Source organism: Oncorhynchus mykiss, chromosome 6 (assembly GCF_057628025.1).
Source record: "Oncorhynchus mykiss isolate SJ-2025 chromosome 6, ASM5762802v1, whole genome shotgun sequence".
Classification (NCBI taxonomy): domain Eukaryota; kingdom Metazoa; phylum Chordata; class Actinopteri; order Salmoniformes; family Salmonidae; genus Oncorhynchus; species Oncorhynchus mykiss.
In genome coordinates this window covers 41,932,213-41,949,251 of record NC_143027.1, presented here as the reverse complement: position 1 = coordinate 41,949,251, position 17,039 = coordinate 41,932,213, and the positions used below count along the sequence as shown (strand labels likewise).

Here is a 17,039-nt window from a genome sequence, read left to right as displayed (position 1 = left end):
CTTAATTTATGTTTGCTATCATTTTCTTTTCTATTTTGCCTTTTAAAAAACATTCCTTCTCAGATTCCTGACAGTTGTCTGACTAGTAGACATATCAAATTGTCTAATCTGGGTCGGGTATAGGCCTGTACCCAGACATTTAATATCATTCAAATTCCCAAAGGCTTTTCACTCTAAAACAGGGATCATCAAGTAGATTCAGCCATGTTGTAGACCGCAAATTGAGCGCAAGACTCCTAAACAGATACAATATTTGACTAAAACATAATCCTTTCAAACCTTGCTTACATTTGTATATGATCACGATGTGTCTCTCTATTATGTGTGGGAATATTTGGGAACGGATTTCCAAAATGTAAATCTTGTATCTGATCTACTGGTGTTTTTACCGTCTTTTATGCCAAACAATGAAAATGTTAAAAACAATGAAATGTTTTTTTGCTCAGAAAACTATAGGGCCAAATATAAACCACCCGGGGGCCACCAGTTGGGGAAACCTGGTCTAAAATGACTGGTTCTTCAGGTTTCTGTCAAAGAGATTAGGTGCAGTATAGAGGGAGGCACATAGAACAAGCAGCAGGGGAAATGTTTTTTCGGTGGATGTCCTCGTCATAGCTCAGCATGGCCAGAATTATTTTATCCAGCTCCTGTGGCATGTCTGGGATGGTCCAAAAGTAATCTCTTTATAAACTAACACACTGAAATGGAGTATGCGAAGAGACAAGAATATAACCCTGGCACCAAGTCCACAACTACTTTTAGATTCAGTCTGCCCCACTGCTTCACATTAAGCCTACACACGAGCAGTTAAGTCGTAGGCCAACATGAATTAAGTATGAAGCATTTCTCTGCTTTCTGAAGACAAACAGACACTTTGTTCCAGTCGGTGCTTCATCCTTAGAGAGTTGGTGCTGCAGTTCACCACACGTCTAGCCGGATTAGTTCATCCTCACTGATAGCTTGGGTTGAAACTAGCCAACCACTCAGCACAGTGGTCAGTCCCTCCCTCCGGTCACTGGTGCAAAAACAGCTCCCCTGACCCTAAAAGGCCGGACAACACTACATCGATAGAAAATCAAGACAGTTTAGGAGTGGGTGCAAAACTGTCATTCAAGGTCAGGACCCCTTGTGAAAAGGTGCTTTGACCCCAGCTCTGTGTGGAAGTTGTGTAGATTGTAAAACTGACCTTAGATTAGCATCTTGGGGCAACTTTATCGTACCCCCCTGGCCCCACACACGGAAGCTTTGTTATGAGAAACTCTTGTTTAAAATGTTTGGCCCTGACAGGGTCTCTGTTGGAGTTCAGTCATTATAAACATATTCTAAATGGCATTATAAAACACTGGTCATGATCGCAGCAAAGAGGAGAATGCACACATTCTCCTGAAGTTGGGTTCTCCACTAGCTCTGCATCAGTGGAAACAAACATTTCCGAACAGCAGTAACAAATCAAGGTTGAGATAATTCAAGTGAATGAAAAATCAATTCTACTAGTCAGACACAGGTGAAAAGTAATTTGGTGCAAGAATCTACAGTTGAAGTCAGGGAGTTTACATACACTTAGGTTGGAGTCATTAAAACTTGTTTTACAACCACTCCAAAACATTTTTTGTTAAACTATAGGTTTGGCAAGTCGGTTAGGACATCTACTTTGTTGGAAAAATTACTTGTGTCATGCACAATTGTTAACAGACAGAGATTATTTAACTTTTAACTCACTGTATCACAATTCCAGTGGGTCAGAAGTTTACATACACTAAGTTGACTGTGTCTTTAAACATCTTGGAAAATTCCAGATAAGTATGTCATGTTTTTAGAAGCTTCTGATAGGCTAATTGACATAATTTGAGTCAATTGGAAGTGTACCTGTGGATGTATTTCAAGGCCTACCTTCAAACTCAGTGCCTAATTGCTTGACATCACGGGAAAATCAAAAGAAATGAGCCAAGACCTCAGAAAAGAAAATTGTAGACCTCCACAAGTCTGGTTCATCCTTGGGAGCAATTTCCAAATGCCTGAAGGTACCACGTTCATCTGTACAAACAATAGTGTGCAAGTATAAACACCATGGGACCACGCAGCCGTTATACCGCTCAGGAAAGACACGCGTTCTGTCTCCTAGAGATGAACGTACTTTGGTGCGAAAAGTGCAAATCAATCCCAGAACAACAGCAAAGGACCTTGTGAACATGCTGGAGGAAACAGGTACAAAATTATCTATATCCACAGTAAAACAAGTCCTATATCAACATACCCTGAAAGGCTGCTCAGCAAGGAAGAAGCCATTGTTCCAAAATCGCCATAAAAAAGCCAGCCTACGGTTTGCAACTGCACATGGGGACGAAGATAGTACCTTTTGGAGAAATGTCCTCTGGTCTGATGAAACAAAAATAGAAATGTTTGGCCATAATGACCATTGTTACATTTGGAGGACAAAGGGGGAGGCTTGCAAGCCGAAGAACACCATCCCAACCGTGAAGCATGGGGATGTCAGCATCATGTTGTGGGGGTGCTTTGCTGCAGTTGGGTCTGGTGCACTTCACAAAATAGATGGCCCCATGAAGAATGAAAATGTGGATATATTGAAGCAACATCTCAAGACATCGGTCAGGAAGTTAAAGCTTGGTCACAAATGGGTATTCCAAATGGACAATGACCCCAAGCATACTTACAAAGTTGTGGCAAACTGTGGCAAAAGGACAACAAAGTGAAGGTATGGGAGTGGCCATCACAAAGCCCTGATACTCAATCCTATAGAACATTTGTGAGCAGAACTGAAAAGGCGTGTGCGAACAAGGAGGCCTACAAACCTGACTCAGTTACACCAGCTCTGTCAGGAGGAATGGGCCAAAAGTCACCCAACTTATTGTGGGAAGCTTGTGGAAGGCTACCCGAAACGTTTGACCCAAGTTAAACAATTTAAAGGCAATGCTACCAAATACTAATCGACTGTATGTAAACTGACCCACTGGGAATGTGATGAAATAAATCAAAGCTGAAATAAATCACTCTCTACTATTATTCTGACATTTCACATTCTTAAAATGAAGTGGTGATCCTAACTGACCAAAGACAGGGAATTTATGAGGATTAAATGTCAGGAATTGTGAAAAACTTGGTTTAAATGTATTTGGCTAAGGTGTATGTAAACCTCCGACTTCAACTGAATAAACAATACTGAAATGAGAGGAGAATTTCACCACACTTAAACTAAAATGTAAACAAACTAATTATGTGATGTGAAAATCAATCCAGCCATGGCAGAAATGTACAAAAACAAATTGATCCTGTCCTTTCTCAACTTGGCCATTTATTATTGAAACAAAGAGAGTGGGATTTGAGTGTGCTGAGGATGTCGTGACAACTTTCAAAAGCATGGCCACCACAATGGAATGCACCCACGGTTTTGGGTTGCATGCAGGAACCTGCACATGTGAGCAAACTCACATGAAGACACCCACCCCCACTCACTCACTACTTACCCAGCATTGTTGCTGACGGCTGTGAGGCTCTTTACACCAGTCTTTAATAAACTGTTGATAAGGTTCTCTGGGATGCCACACAAACCAAAACCTAGTGAGAGAGAAAGAGAATCAATCAATGTTTACAGTCATTTCTATTAAAAAGGAGAGCATGGCCCATTACTATGAAGTGGACACAGGGCAATGTGTGAGTGAGAATTTCCCCTGCTGAAAAAGATAAGCAGCATGCCATGAACTGGTTCATATAACACATTTGCCCATATCCAAGTTTATCTATACCCTTCTCTTACAGCTGTCACTGTAGACTGTTTACCCCTTAACACTTCATAGATTTGAAAGAATTTGATAGGAGTGTAAGCAAAAAACATTCCAAGCCTATCAGAGGGCAAGGTGGGGCTATTATAATATTGTTAATACCCTTCTCTTACAGGTAACACTATGAAGTGTTAAGGGGTAAACAGTCTACAGTGACACCTGTAAGAGAAGGGTATTAACAATATTATAATAGCCCCACCTTGCCCTCTGATAGGCTAGGTGGAATGTTTTTTGCTTACACTCCTATCAAATTCTTTCAAATCTATGAAGTGTTAAGGGGTAAACAGTCTACAGTGACATCTGCATTTGTAATGCATCACAGGAAAAAGCCCTTTCAAACCCCACAGTGAAGTCCTGATGGTCTCCTGATATTACCTCCCACTAGGATAGTGGCTCCACTGGGGATGTCCTTCACAGCGTCTGTGGGGTCTGTGTAGAACTGGGAGTTTCTCTGGCTGGAGGTGGAATAGGAGCAGCCACACATCTGGGGATGTGAGATAAAACAACAAACTATACTGAAACCTCTTGAATTACTCTTAAACTAACAATAAATAATAATACAGAGGGCAAAAAACCTAATGAGGTTTTCAAGCTACTGAATCTGGTGGTCACATTGAGATTGACTTTAAAGTGTAAAAAGGTAGACTCAGCTAAATGACGTTGCTATGAGCAGCTATTGGACGCGTTTGAGTGGTAAGGCTAAAGCAACCGACTGTAAAAAAAAAGTTGAGGAGTGAAGACGGGGGAGGTGCATCTGTGACAGCCAGGCCAACAAAAAAAAAAAAATGATTGGTTGACAATAGAGCCTCCCACAATGCAGGCGATGGCTCCAGGAGGAAGTTGGTGAAGAGCAACTGCTGAAACTTGCAGTTGACTGCAGTCAAAACTTCATGACCATTGATCACATCAAGTTCACGAAGTTGGCATGGTGGCGCAAGTCTGACCATTTTTATCCGCTGAACGCAACACACTTTGAAAGGCCAACGATAGTCACCGACTTCACAAAAGTGATCCGCTCTAAGGTAGCCATTGACATGAGCACGATGCAAGACTTTGCTCTCACACAGAGTATCAGTGCATGTGCATGCTTCGCGCTGCTACAACGTGGTAGCTACAAGACCAGCTACAAAACAGCTGAGCACTTTAGCCTCACGGGGGGGGGGGGGGGGGGCACGAACTCAATATAATGTCAAATGACTGAAACCAAATCAACCAGTGTAGTAATTATAAATGGACCTACATTCATATAGTTTCTTGACTATATGAAGCGAGCATCAAAAATTCCAAGAACGATGGATTTTTGGGGACAATTTTGGCAGGGAGGAAATCAATTCCACCGGGGGCCGCATTCGTACCTCGTTGAAGAAGACCGAATGCTGCCCCTGGTGCAAAATGAGTTTGACCCCCCTAAACAAGGCAATCAGCCCTATAAAATCAGCACTTCACATTGACCGCAGTGAGATAAAAACCCAGGCCTATAGTAAAGAATGTATTCAACTACAGCACAGGAAAGATTAACAAGAAAGGCACTGGCACAACAAACAAAGTGGACATGTGGCAAGGAAACAACAAGCTTGAACTGGTGGGATCTTGGAACTCTGCAATGAAGCAAATTTCTACCGCTGAGACGTGGAGAGCAGACGGAAGCCATTTAACCTCATCAAGCTTTTTATTTTCAGCCATTATCCCACCACTCGCTCATCCATTAACTCCTCCACTGTAACTAATTATGTCCACCGTAACGGACTACTGTAGATGGAAGGCTCACTGGAGGAAATCGGAAGCCTGGTGGATCTGAGACGGTCTCTGACAATACAGAAGTTATTTTTCTTAGCTCTGACATTAACCTCAAGTCCCTGAAGTACAAAATAAAATATTATTCAAGTGTCTGCAATCACCCCCTGAATGTAATTAATTTAGTGGTCCGTAATAACCAGCTTAAGTTGACATCCATTATCCCACCTTCCACGCTACTATGATCCATTGAACTATCGGGCAGGAGTATGATGGATTTCTGTCATTTGACATACATGGCTCGACTTTGCCCTCAGCTCATGTAAAAAGGAATTAGATATTATGGCCAATCAAGTGGAAGGAATATGATCCCAGAAGGAAAAAAAACTTTCTAAAATAGGTTTGACTGTAAACCTTGGACCAGCATCTTGTGTTAAAAGGCCCAGTGAAGTCAAAAACGTGAGTGTTCTGTGGTTTCTAGGTCCACACTATGGAATAATACTGTGAAATTGCATACACCAGGAGGTAAATTAGTTGATAGACCAACAAGAAATATAGTTCCAAGCCTCCCTGTCAATAACGGCTAGATTTTGTTTTTCCAACCCCTATCAGACCACTCCCAGTCGTAATAAAATTACTGCTTGAGAAATATATATATTTTTTTTTTTGAACCTTTAAAATTGAAAACAAACACATTAAGGTACTTGACTGTTACCGAGAAACTATTTGTTATCATGGTAACAAAAAAAAACAGTGGCATTGGGCCTTTAAGGGTATATACCCAGGCTGACCTAGATGGAACCTTTCAGGAAGATAAACGACCATTAGCTTTATTTACTGTTATAACCTACAACACCTTATATTAGGGTCAGTCTACACACACTGTACTGTGGCACAAATAACACACAGCAGCAACTGCATTACATGTGACTAAAGGAGGTCAAAACACAAACAATACAACATGTTATAGGATTACTGAGAGGCTAACTTCTATTGGTAATGGGATGCACAATAAAATGCATAGAACAATAATGGCATTGTGTCAATGACTGTAATTCCCTAATCATTGTAGTGTATAGCAAAGCACCTCAACTCCTCCACAGAGTTGAGAGCAGACTAGAGTTTTTGAAATGAACCTCCCGACTCCTTCGAGTCGCTATGCAGTCGATTCTTCAAAAACATACTTTCTTAAACCCTTACCGTGTTCTTATGTTTGTCCTCGGTTGTTGTGTGCCTTTCTTTGTTTGCTGAAATCCATACTTTTTAATAAAACCTTAATCAAATACAACCCCCGACTGATACTGGTATCGTCTGACAGCGACTTGATGTAGTCGGAGGTACACTCCGCCCACTCATGTCTCCACACAACTCCGTTGATGTGAAGTGCATCGTTGAGTTTTACTTGGCTATGTAATGTGCTGTACACACTCAAAAATTAACTTATTATATAACAGAAATGCAAACATAGACAAGATTAACAATACCTTTATTGGAGAACTGTAGGCATTGCTTTATTTTCTACTACCGGTAGACTACACCTCAGTTTACAGACTGTTCTGCACTACAGTTTTACATGCCTCTAATTTTGGCTGTCCTTTTAGTGCACATTGCTTGCAAAGGGTCTGGGGGCACTGGGTTGCAACACAATGGAAACATTCTTGGGCTTCTGAGTTATACTACATCGGTAGAGGTCAATTCTTTATACAGTCTAGCTGGGGGAGTGTCTTCAATAGGAACTAGCTACTGTACACAATGAACACAGTGGCACTGGCAAAACAAACAATTGGTCACATTGAATTGGAATCCTAAGTCCTTTCTCAACCAAGGTCATGTGAGTGTGTAAGGGTGACAGACTCGTTATAGTAGCTACAACAGTAGCCAGCTAACATGCTGGGAAACATGTATGTGTCCAGTTGCAGGTGGTGCATTTTAATTTAGAAAATGCTATGTTATAAAATATATATATACAGTACCATTCAAGGGTTTTTGTTTATTCATACTATTTTCTACATTGTAGAATAATACTGAAGACATCAAAAGTATGACATAACATATGGAATCATGTAGTAACCCAAAAAGTGTTAAACAAATCCAAATATATTTGAGATTTGAGATTCTTCAAAGAATCTCAGCTGAAACCAGAATTCATCCGTGAAGCGCACACTTCTTTAGCATGCCAGTGGCAATCGAAGGTGAACATTTTCCCACTGAAGTCGGTCACGATGCCGAACTGCAGTCAGGTCAAGACCCTGGTGAGGACGATAAGCACGCAGATGAGATTCCCTGAGATGGTTTCTGACCGTTGGTGCAGAAATTCTTTGGTTGTGCAAACCCAGTTTCATCAGCTGTCCGGGTGGCTGGTCTCGAATGTGGAGGTCCTGGGCTGGGGTGGTTACACATGGTCTTTGATTGTGAGGCCAGTTGGATGTATTGCCAAATTCTCCAAAAACGATGTTGGTAGAGAAATTAACATGGAGTGCTGCACCAGATGACCTGGCCTCCACCATCACCTGACCTCAAACCAATTGAGATGGTTTGGACCGCAGAGTGACGGAAAAGCAGCCAACAACGCTCAGCATATGTGGGAACTCCTTCAAGACTGTTGGAAAAGCATTCCAGGTGAAGCTGGTTGAGAGAATGCCAAGAGTGTGCAAATCTGTCATCAAGGCAAAGGGTGGCTACTTTGAAGTATTTAAAATACTACAAGATTCCATATGTGTTATTTCAAAGTTTTGATGTCTCGTCTTTGGCCACATTCACGTGCCAAACAAAAACAACTTAATGATTAGTTGACAATAGAGCCTCCTACAATGCAGGCGATGGCTGCTGGATGAAGTAGGTGAAGATCAAATACAGAAACTTGTAGTCAACTGCAGTCAAAACTTTGACCTTTGATCACATGATTTTTGTCAAGTTCGTGCAATGTAGTCTGACCATTTTTATCCCCATAATGCAACACACTTTGAAAGACAGTGACTAACGATGGTCACTGACTTAACAAAAGTGATCCGCTCGAAAGCACACAGTTTTCAAAAATAGAAGGCAATCGGAAGGAGGCAAGATCAAGTGGAACAACTGAACAACAGGCACAACGATTTCTACTAGTTACCACAATCACAGAGTAAAAATTGTCTGTATCGTAAAAATGTTGCTTTTATGGTAGGTTATTCATAAGGTTAGCAGTGTGGTCAAGGTTAGGTTCAAAATCACATTTTAAGATAAGCAACTGTAGAAATAAGCAGGGTTTATGACTTTGTGCCTGTGCTAACTAGTGACGACCAGGCACAACTCCGATATAAAGTGTTTGTCCTCAAAGTTGCCGGGATTTCACGAGTCCTACTTATATCAGTACACTTGTAACAACCTAATTTTTGTTAACCAAAATCGACACTCATTGACCTCCATACAAAAACTCCTTGCTTGGTGTGCGAAACCCCTCTGAAATAACACCAAAATCATGGGCATTCATATGGAGTTGGTGACCCCCTTGCTGCTATAACAGCCTCCACTCTTTTGGGAAGGTCTTCCACTAAATGTTGAAACATTGCTGCGAGGACTTGTTTCCATTCAGCAACAAGAGCATTAGTGAGGTCGTGCACTGATGTTGGGAGATCAGTGGCGTTCCAATTCATCCCAAAGGTGTTCAATGAGGTTGAGGCCAGGGCCCATGTGCAGACAATGTGCAGACAAGTCAAGTTCTTGACAAACCGTTTCTGTATTGACCTCGCTTTGTGCACAGGGGTATTGTCATGCTGAAACAGAAAAGGGCCTTCCCCAAACTGTTGCCACAAAGTTGGAAGCACAGAATCGTCTAAAATGACATTGTATGTTGTAGCATTAAGATTTCCCTGGAACTAAGGGGACTAGGGACTAGGGCTTTCTCCTATAGAGCTCCATTTTTATGGAACGGTCTGCCTACCCATGTCAGAGACGCAAACTCGGTCTCAACCTTTAAGTCTTTACTGAAGACTCATCTCTTCAGTGGGTCATATGATTGAGTGTAGTCTGGCCCAGGAGTGGGAGGGTGAACGGAAAGGCTCTGGAGCAACGAACCGCCCTTGCTGTCTCTGCCTGGCCGGTTCCTCTCTTTCCACTGGGATTCTATGCCTCTAACCCTATTACAGGGGCTGAGTCACTGGCTTACTGGGGCTCTCTCATGCCGTCCCTGGAGTGGGTGCGTCACCTGAGTGGGTTGATTCACTGATGTGGTCATCCTGTCTGGGTTGGCGCCCCCCCCCCCCCCTTGGGTTGTGCCATGGCGGAGGTCTTTGTGGGCTATACTCAGCCTTGTCTCAGGATGGTAAGTTGGTGGTTGAAGATATCCCTCTAGTGGTGTGGGGGCTGTGCTTTGGCAAAGTGGGTGGGGTTATATCCTTCCTGTTTGGCCCTGTCCGGGGGTGTCCTCGGATGGGGCCACAGTGTCTCCTGACCCCTCCTGTCTCAGCCTCCAGTATTTATGCCGCAGTAGTTTATGTGTCGGGGGGCTAGGGTCAGTTTGTTATATCTGGAGTACTTCTCCTGTCCTATTCGGTGTCCTGTGTGAATCTAAGTGTGCGTTCTCTAATTCTCTCCTTCTCTCTTTCTCTCTCTCGGAGGACCTGAGCACTAGGACCATGCCCCAGGACTACCTGACATGACTCCTTGCTGTCCCCAGTCCACCTGACCGTGCTGCTGCTCCAGTTTAAACTGTTCTGCCTTATTATTATTCGACCATGCTGGTCATTTATGAACATTTGAACATCTTGGCCATGTTCTGTTATAATCTCCACCCGGCACAGCCAGAAGAGGACTGGCCATCCCACATATGCTCTCTCTAATTCTCTCTTTCTTTCTCTCTCTCGGAGGACCTGAGCCCTAGGACCATGCCCCAGGACTACCTGACATGACTCCTTGCTGTCCCCAGTCCACCTGACTGTGCTGCTGCTCCAGTTTCAACTGTTCTGCCTTATTATTATTTGACCATGCTGGTCATTTATGAACATTTGAACATCTTGACCATGTTCTGTTATAATCTCCACCCGGCACAGCCAGAAGAGGACTGGCCACCCCACATAGCCTGGTTCCTCTCTAGGTTTCTTCCTAGGTTTTGGCCTTTCTAGGGAGTTTTTCCTAGCCACCGTGCTTCTACACCTGCATTGCTTGCTGTTTGGGGTTTTAGGCTGGGTTTCTGTACAGCACTTTGAGATATCAGCTGATGTACGAAGGGCTATATAAATACATTTGATTTGATTTGATTTAGCCCAAACCATGAAAAACAGCCCCAGACCGTTATTCCTCCTCCACCAAATATTACAGTTGGCACTATGCATAGCGAAAGGTAGCGTTCTCCTGGCATTTGCCAAACCCAGATTTGTCTGTCAGACTGCCAGATGGTGAAGTGTGATTATCACTCCAGAAAACGCAGTGTCCAGTTGCAGGTGGTAAGTTTTAATTTAGAAAATGTTTGCTCCATGAAGTAATCCAATAATGTGTATGCCACCATCTTGTCTATTTCAAATCTTCTCCTGAAAGGAAGAGGTGAAGCGAGAGGGACAATTGGGCCAAAAATCTGTCTTATTTATTTTCTTTTTTTTTTCGCTCACCAAGTGAGGAGTTTTTGTATGGTCAATGAGTGTCGAATTTGGTTATTAACAAAAAATGTAATGGCTTATTTGTCTAATGTGGCTTATTTGATGAATGAAAGTTTCGTAATAATTAGGTTGTTACAAGTGTACTGATATAAGTAGGACATGTGACATCCCGGCAACTTTGAGAAAAAACACTTTATATCGGAGTTGTGCCTGGTCGTCACTAGTTACCACAGGCACAAAGTCACAAACCCCGCTTATTTCTACAGTTGCTCTTGTTCTACGAACATGTGTCCACATACTTTTGGTCATGTAGTGAACATGTTTGGCCGAATCGAGAACAAAGAAAGAATTGCCAATACCAGCTTAGAAGAAAAATAAGGAGACGTTTTGCATAGGCAAACCTGTAACATCCAGTTATGGATAAAAACATATTTTGTTACATCACATTGTCGTCTGGTGTACAATCTGTAGCTAGGAAATACCTATGATGAATAGCATGGAATGGAAGCATCAAAAATCACCCGCATTTATAAAAGGTATCATCATTACTGGTAGCCTAACATTAGCAACTTCATCCAATATTTTATGGGGCAAGCCTATATTGTAAATGAAAATAATGAATTTGGATTTCAATTTAGGGGTTAAAATTGAAGGTGCCCTATGTGTCCCAAGCACTAAAGGCAGTCTCCCAATCGCTGTAGCTAGTTAGCTAGCTATATAGTGGTCTATTCGTATTTAGTCTAACGTTATTTCATTGACGCATTTTGATACTGACCTTGAACATGGAATGGGTGATGGAGTTCAAATTGGGTCTGCAGGTGGCAGATATATTTTTCAATAATAAATTCTCCGCTCTTGACAATACTTTGAGGGCCGCCATGTTTTTGGAGCTAACCACCAGTCTTCAAAATGATGAGCAACGTGGGCTACCGGGCGGTTGTGTTGTGTTGTGTGTGTGTGATCCCAGCTGGTTAAATGACACTGAAACTATAAGGGTGTACGGGGCGGGGCTAGCGGAGGAGAGACAGAGGCTCGGCGAAGCGCATTACAATTTAACCGTTTCGCTGCTAGCCACCATGAGTCCAAGTGCTGCGGGCTTTTGTTCTAGCCTAGCCCATATGCTATCAACCGATTTAAAAATAACTATTCATTTTGTTATACATGTTCTTGGCTGGAACAAGCCGTCACTGTGGGTTCCCTAAACCAGCATTGACTGCAGTATATAAATGCAATCGCCAATAACATAATTACATGCAATTGACAGAGTGGACAAATCCATGGATATATTTGGAGCAAACATGTCGTGGATCAAAGTGCCGCAGAAAAATCAAATAAAGACCTTTCATCACGTGAATAATCATAGCGTCACGTGACAGTGTATTTAGTCATGGCGGACGACTGCAGACGACAGGGGTTTGAGCTGGAGAGAAGGATTTTTGAGTTGGACAATAAGTGCGCCAGTCTCAGAACTGAGAAACAAGGTATGTGTACACAAAGTTACAGTGATCAAGAAAGGTAATGTCGCGTTGATGCACCTCGTGTTCAGTTGAAAGCTATTTTCCGCTAGCTAGCTAAATTCGCTAGTGCTACCTAATTAATACCATGTACACTTGTCCAATGTCGTAGCTAGCTACTATACTAATTGAACGTAGCAGGCGTAAAAAGACCGCGTTACTTCGTTGGTCACCTTGGTATTGCAACAACCCTAAACCATAGTTATGACAAAGCATACGTTTGCTAGATAACTAGCTATCTTGGTTTGCTGGGCTACGTAGCTAACGTGATTTAGCGAGCAAGCTTGGTGGCTAATTCTGTACTAGGTAACGTTTAGTTAGGTATCGTATAGCTAACAGCGTTAACTTAATGTCGACAAAGATACTGTCGAGCTATGCTCCATTTATAATGTACTTTTCGACACATTCAATGCCTATACAAGTATTGTAGCTAGATTGCACAATGCCCTTTAACGTTAGTTTAACTAACAACTTCAACATAACCCATCGACTTGCCACAAACAGCGATGTTCTCCTGTACAGATCCGCTGAATCAGGAGAGAAACCGTTAGCTAACGTTAACTATTTGGCCGCAGAAACCGTGCACACCACCCCGGGCCCTACCCAACGTTAGTGGTTCAAGCTGTTTTCTAACTAGTCTATTCTTAAATGCTGCATGGATTAACTAGCCTAACACGGTTCACGTATTCCACGTTGTGTAGTTCGTGTTCACGGCCAATTATCCAATTTAAATTACTACCATCTCTCTGATTTCGACATTAGGCACTGCATACTACTGATTCTGGTGAAATAAAATAGGTGTCGCTAAACGAATGTTTAATATGTGATACGAGTAATACTTAGTCTCTAGGCTATGACAGTGTAGCTATGACAGTGTAGACTATGTCCACCGTTGTACACACGGTTTTTTACAGACTAACTCAAGGGGGAATTTCCTTACATTCTATGCCACTCTCTGAGAAACGACTTTGTAAAGTCATAGATATGATCTGTCTTTATGATGACTAACATTTTAATTGATACATTGAACTCTGTAAACATGAGGCACTGTTTACATATAGGCCTGTAATATGTCCTTAACATACTTTATTTTCTCCTAGATGATGACTATTTACAGAATGCTTCTGCTATACTAGAAAAGTTGAAAAGCTTTTACAGACAAGGGGGAGAGAGTAGCAGTCTGCCTAAACTGCTTCAGGATTACACTCAGGTATTGCAGTTCATTAAATATAATTGTTCTAGATAGATTCTAGACAAAATGTTTTAGGCTAGGTGTAGATTCCAATGTTATTATTCAATTCCCTACATATCTGATAAAGGAAATTGTTACCATTCTGTTTTGGTGAGATATATGGCATGCTCAGGCTGGATCACAAGACTAGCAAATTCCCCCAAATGTTCCACCTGCTGTTTGAAATCGGATGATAGTACTCAATTGTATTAAGTTGTTGTCATCCAATGACATGAGCTTAAATTAGCCTGAAGGTGTGAGAGCGCATACACACTTCTCTGTCCTTGATGCTGGAAGTTTCAACTGACCTGTGTCCTCTGACTATGTTCACACATTTTTAAATGTATTCTTCCTCACTGCCTAGAAGCAACTCAATCACTGATCTGTTAGTGAATGCAATATTTTCATCCCTTCACCTGTCAGACCATAGAAGATCAGTGACTACTTTCAAAGATGAAAGGACAGAATGATGGCCTTCAAAAAAGTAGTGGGGCTAGGCCACAAATATGGAAATCAGAAGAGTTCAAAAGATTTGAATGTTAATTTCAAAGTACAGCGATAAACCGTGACTTGACACATTTGCTACGGACATTGACAACTTCCAACCCACAGTCTGAGTTATCCACATCATCCCCACCCACCATAATCAACATAGGTTGGTGACAAGAGCCAGGTGGAGATAGAGAATTTCTTGCACCCTTCGCCTAATTGATGGAAGAATTGGCCAACAGCTTGTGGGCAAATCTAGGCTCTACAAAAAGTCTGCAGTTCACCTGCATTAGAGTTGAAGGTGGCATGTGATACCTGTCATGTTAACCAAAAATCGATAAATTAATACAGTGAATAAGCACACCAGATCTCAATAGATGAATTGCACAACTATAATTGTCAAATCATATTTGTGTTAAAGTGAAGAATGAGATGAGTGTGTATTGTTCTGTGTGTGTAGGTGATCCTGGACATCACGTTCTATGAGGAGAACAAGCTGGTGGACCAGGAGTTCCCAGAGGACTGCTCACCATTTAAGATCCAACAGCTGCTGCAGGACCTCACAGAGCCAGAGGTGTTGGCAGGGAGGCTGGCACCGGCCCAAGAGGTGTGTGCAAGAGATTCAGCCCATCATGAAGGGCAATGCAAGTGCCAAGGTCCTCATATGCACAGAGTATTTTGTTCACTAGTTAGCAATTTGTTATTCTTCAATAACACAAACTCCAAAGCATATCGGGGGGAGGAAAATGGGTTTATTCAAAGAGGTCAAATCATACAGGGCGGTAGATGGTCATTCTCCCCTGTCCTCAGTGATGCTCTGTAAGTGGTTCTCTCCAGTGACTATCTCGCAACAGAACAGAGGAACAGCATGTAGTTAGTTATAAGACCCATCCCTAGCCTGTGGTTGACCAATTAGAATTCCTTGCAATAATACTAGCCAATGGCCAAATAACAAGTATCCTATTTCAGAAGACATAGTCCTCACATGTCTCTGAACCATTGATCAATAATTCCTTATTACAGAACAAACACTTTGATGATACATTGATCATTAGTTCTATTCTTGTACTCTGTCTCTGCGTTGTGTATTTATCGTCCAAATATTATTACACACACTATTGTTAACTGACAGCTCTCCCTGTTCCAGGTGCAGTCAGTCTTGGGGCTAGAGGTGTTGGAGTGCCTCTACTGGAGACGTGGAGCACTGCTCTACATGTACTGCCACACCCTCCACCAACGCAAGCAGTGGATCAAGAAGAACAAGGCCACTTTCCTCAAGGTAGGGGCACCTCTACTCATTTGGCCAACTTCTAACTTGATATAGCAAGCATGACTTGAATATCAGTGCTCCTACCACTAGCAGAGTGCCGGTTACTCATTCTTAGTTTGTCTTTTTTCAGTGTCTTCAGGAGGGTGTACGCTACCTGATGAGGATGCTGCAGGTGAGGAACTCTGTGAAGCTCAACGACGGGGTGGTGTTTCATGACTCTGCTACCGCCAACTTCCTGGCTGAAGGTAAGCATCATTGGATTGTTATGGCTTGTTTTAATATTGTGCCAATGTTACACATTTGTTTAGTTGACATTATCAAGACAACCTTTTTCTTTACTTGATTTATATTACATCCTTGTTTTGTTGACTATTCTTTTGTCAAGGGATGAGAAAATGTCTGATTTTGTTTTTCCAACAGGCATCTTTTCAGACACCCACCTGTTGACGATGATGTACATCGGGGAGATGTGTTTCTGGGCAGTGAAGTACGAGGACTGCAGCGTTGATTCCACAGAACGCAAAGAGGACCGGCTCCACTTCCGGGACATTGGGACACAGATCCTGCACAAATACGTGCTGGCCTGTGAGGGCCCTCTTCAGGGCCAGGGCTGGAACACTGAGAATGCCAAGGAGATCCTTAGTATCTTACAGTGAACTGGGGAGGGCTCTGTGTACAAGTTGCCCATAGGGACTGATATTGGATCAGATGCTCAAACCCCAAATTGTAATGCTAAGCATTAAGAGAGGGGGAGGGGGAATCTGACCTTAGATCAGTTTCTATGAGGAACTTTTTCCCGTTCTGAAAGGCTCCGGCTGAAATAGGTGGGCAAGGTTGGGGAAGAATGAAGGGGCAAGGGTATGGAGGGATGTTAACAATTTTATTCTCCGTGTCTCCTGAAAGAAGCACTTATCTTCCAGATTCTGGACTGTTGGACAGGCATGTGTTATGCTCTGAGAATGTGGTAGAATAATATTAAAAGATTAAGAAAATAACACATTGTTACAAAAAATAAAACAAAGATTGTTTGAAGATTAATGATAATCCACCTGGTAATGAGACATCGCACAGCAACTGTTTTTATTTATTTGTTTTTATTTTTTTTAAATTAATTGCATTTATATAAATATATATTAAAAAAGTTAAGGTGGGGAATACACGGAGTTGGAGACTGATGGATTCATGAACATTTTCGAGTATGTACAGTTTTGTTTAAGATATCAGCTTTGTAATATGCGACTTCTTTTTCTCACTTATAAAACACATTTTTTTTGCCCACACTTTGACAAGGAGTAATGTCCCAGTGATGGAAACTTTGATATTTTGATAGTATGCATTTAAATGGAGAATCTCTGGTGTTCATTTTGAAGGAAAAAGTTTTTCATTTAATTTTATGTCGTCATTGAAAATAAATACTGTATGTTGGTTTCAAAA

At 42.0% G+C, this 17,039-nt stretch overlaps 2 protein-coding genes across 3 annotated transcripts in view; one reads left to right on the top strand and one right to left on the bottom strand.

The window, feature by feature from the left end:
* oxct1a (3-oxoacid CoA transferase 1a) overlaps positions 1-12,452 on the bottom strand; it is a 103,519-nt gene extending 91,067 nt beyond the window's left edge. The window contains exons 1-3 of one of the 2 annotated variants that reach the window (XM_021606527.3): positions 11,877-12,452; positions 4,173-4,281; positions 3,483-3,573 (exon numbers count right to left, since the gene is read on the bottom strand). In XM_021606527.3, coding sequence (XP_021462202.1) covers positions 3,483-3,573; positions 4,173-4,281; positions 11,877-11,981 — 305 coding nt within the window. In that variant the 5' untranslated portion in view covers positions 11,982-12,452. Of the gene's footprint in view, positions 1-3,482; positions 3,574-4,172; positions 4,282-6,731; positions 7,242-11,876 lie in introns of those variants that run through there. The other variant, XM_021606528.3, reaches the window with a different exon arrangement.
* Positions 12,432-17,039, top strand: rimoc1 (rab7a interacting mon1-ccz1 complex subunit 1). Its single transcript, XM_021606531.3, has 6 exons — positions 12,432-12,582; positions 13,716-13,825; positions 14,796-14,942; positions 15,483-15,614; positions 15,736-15,850; positions 16,026-17,039. The coding sequence occupies exons 1-6, from the start codon at positions 12,489-12,491 to the stop codon at positions 16,259-16,261; spliced, it is 834 nt and encodes a 277-aa protein (XP_021462206.1). The 5' UTR covers positions 12,432-12,488; the 3' UTR covers positions 16,262-17,039.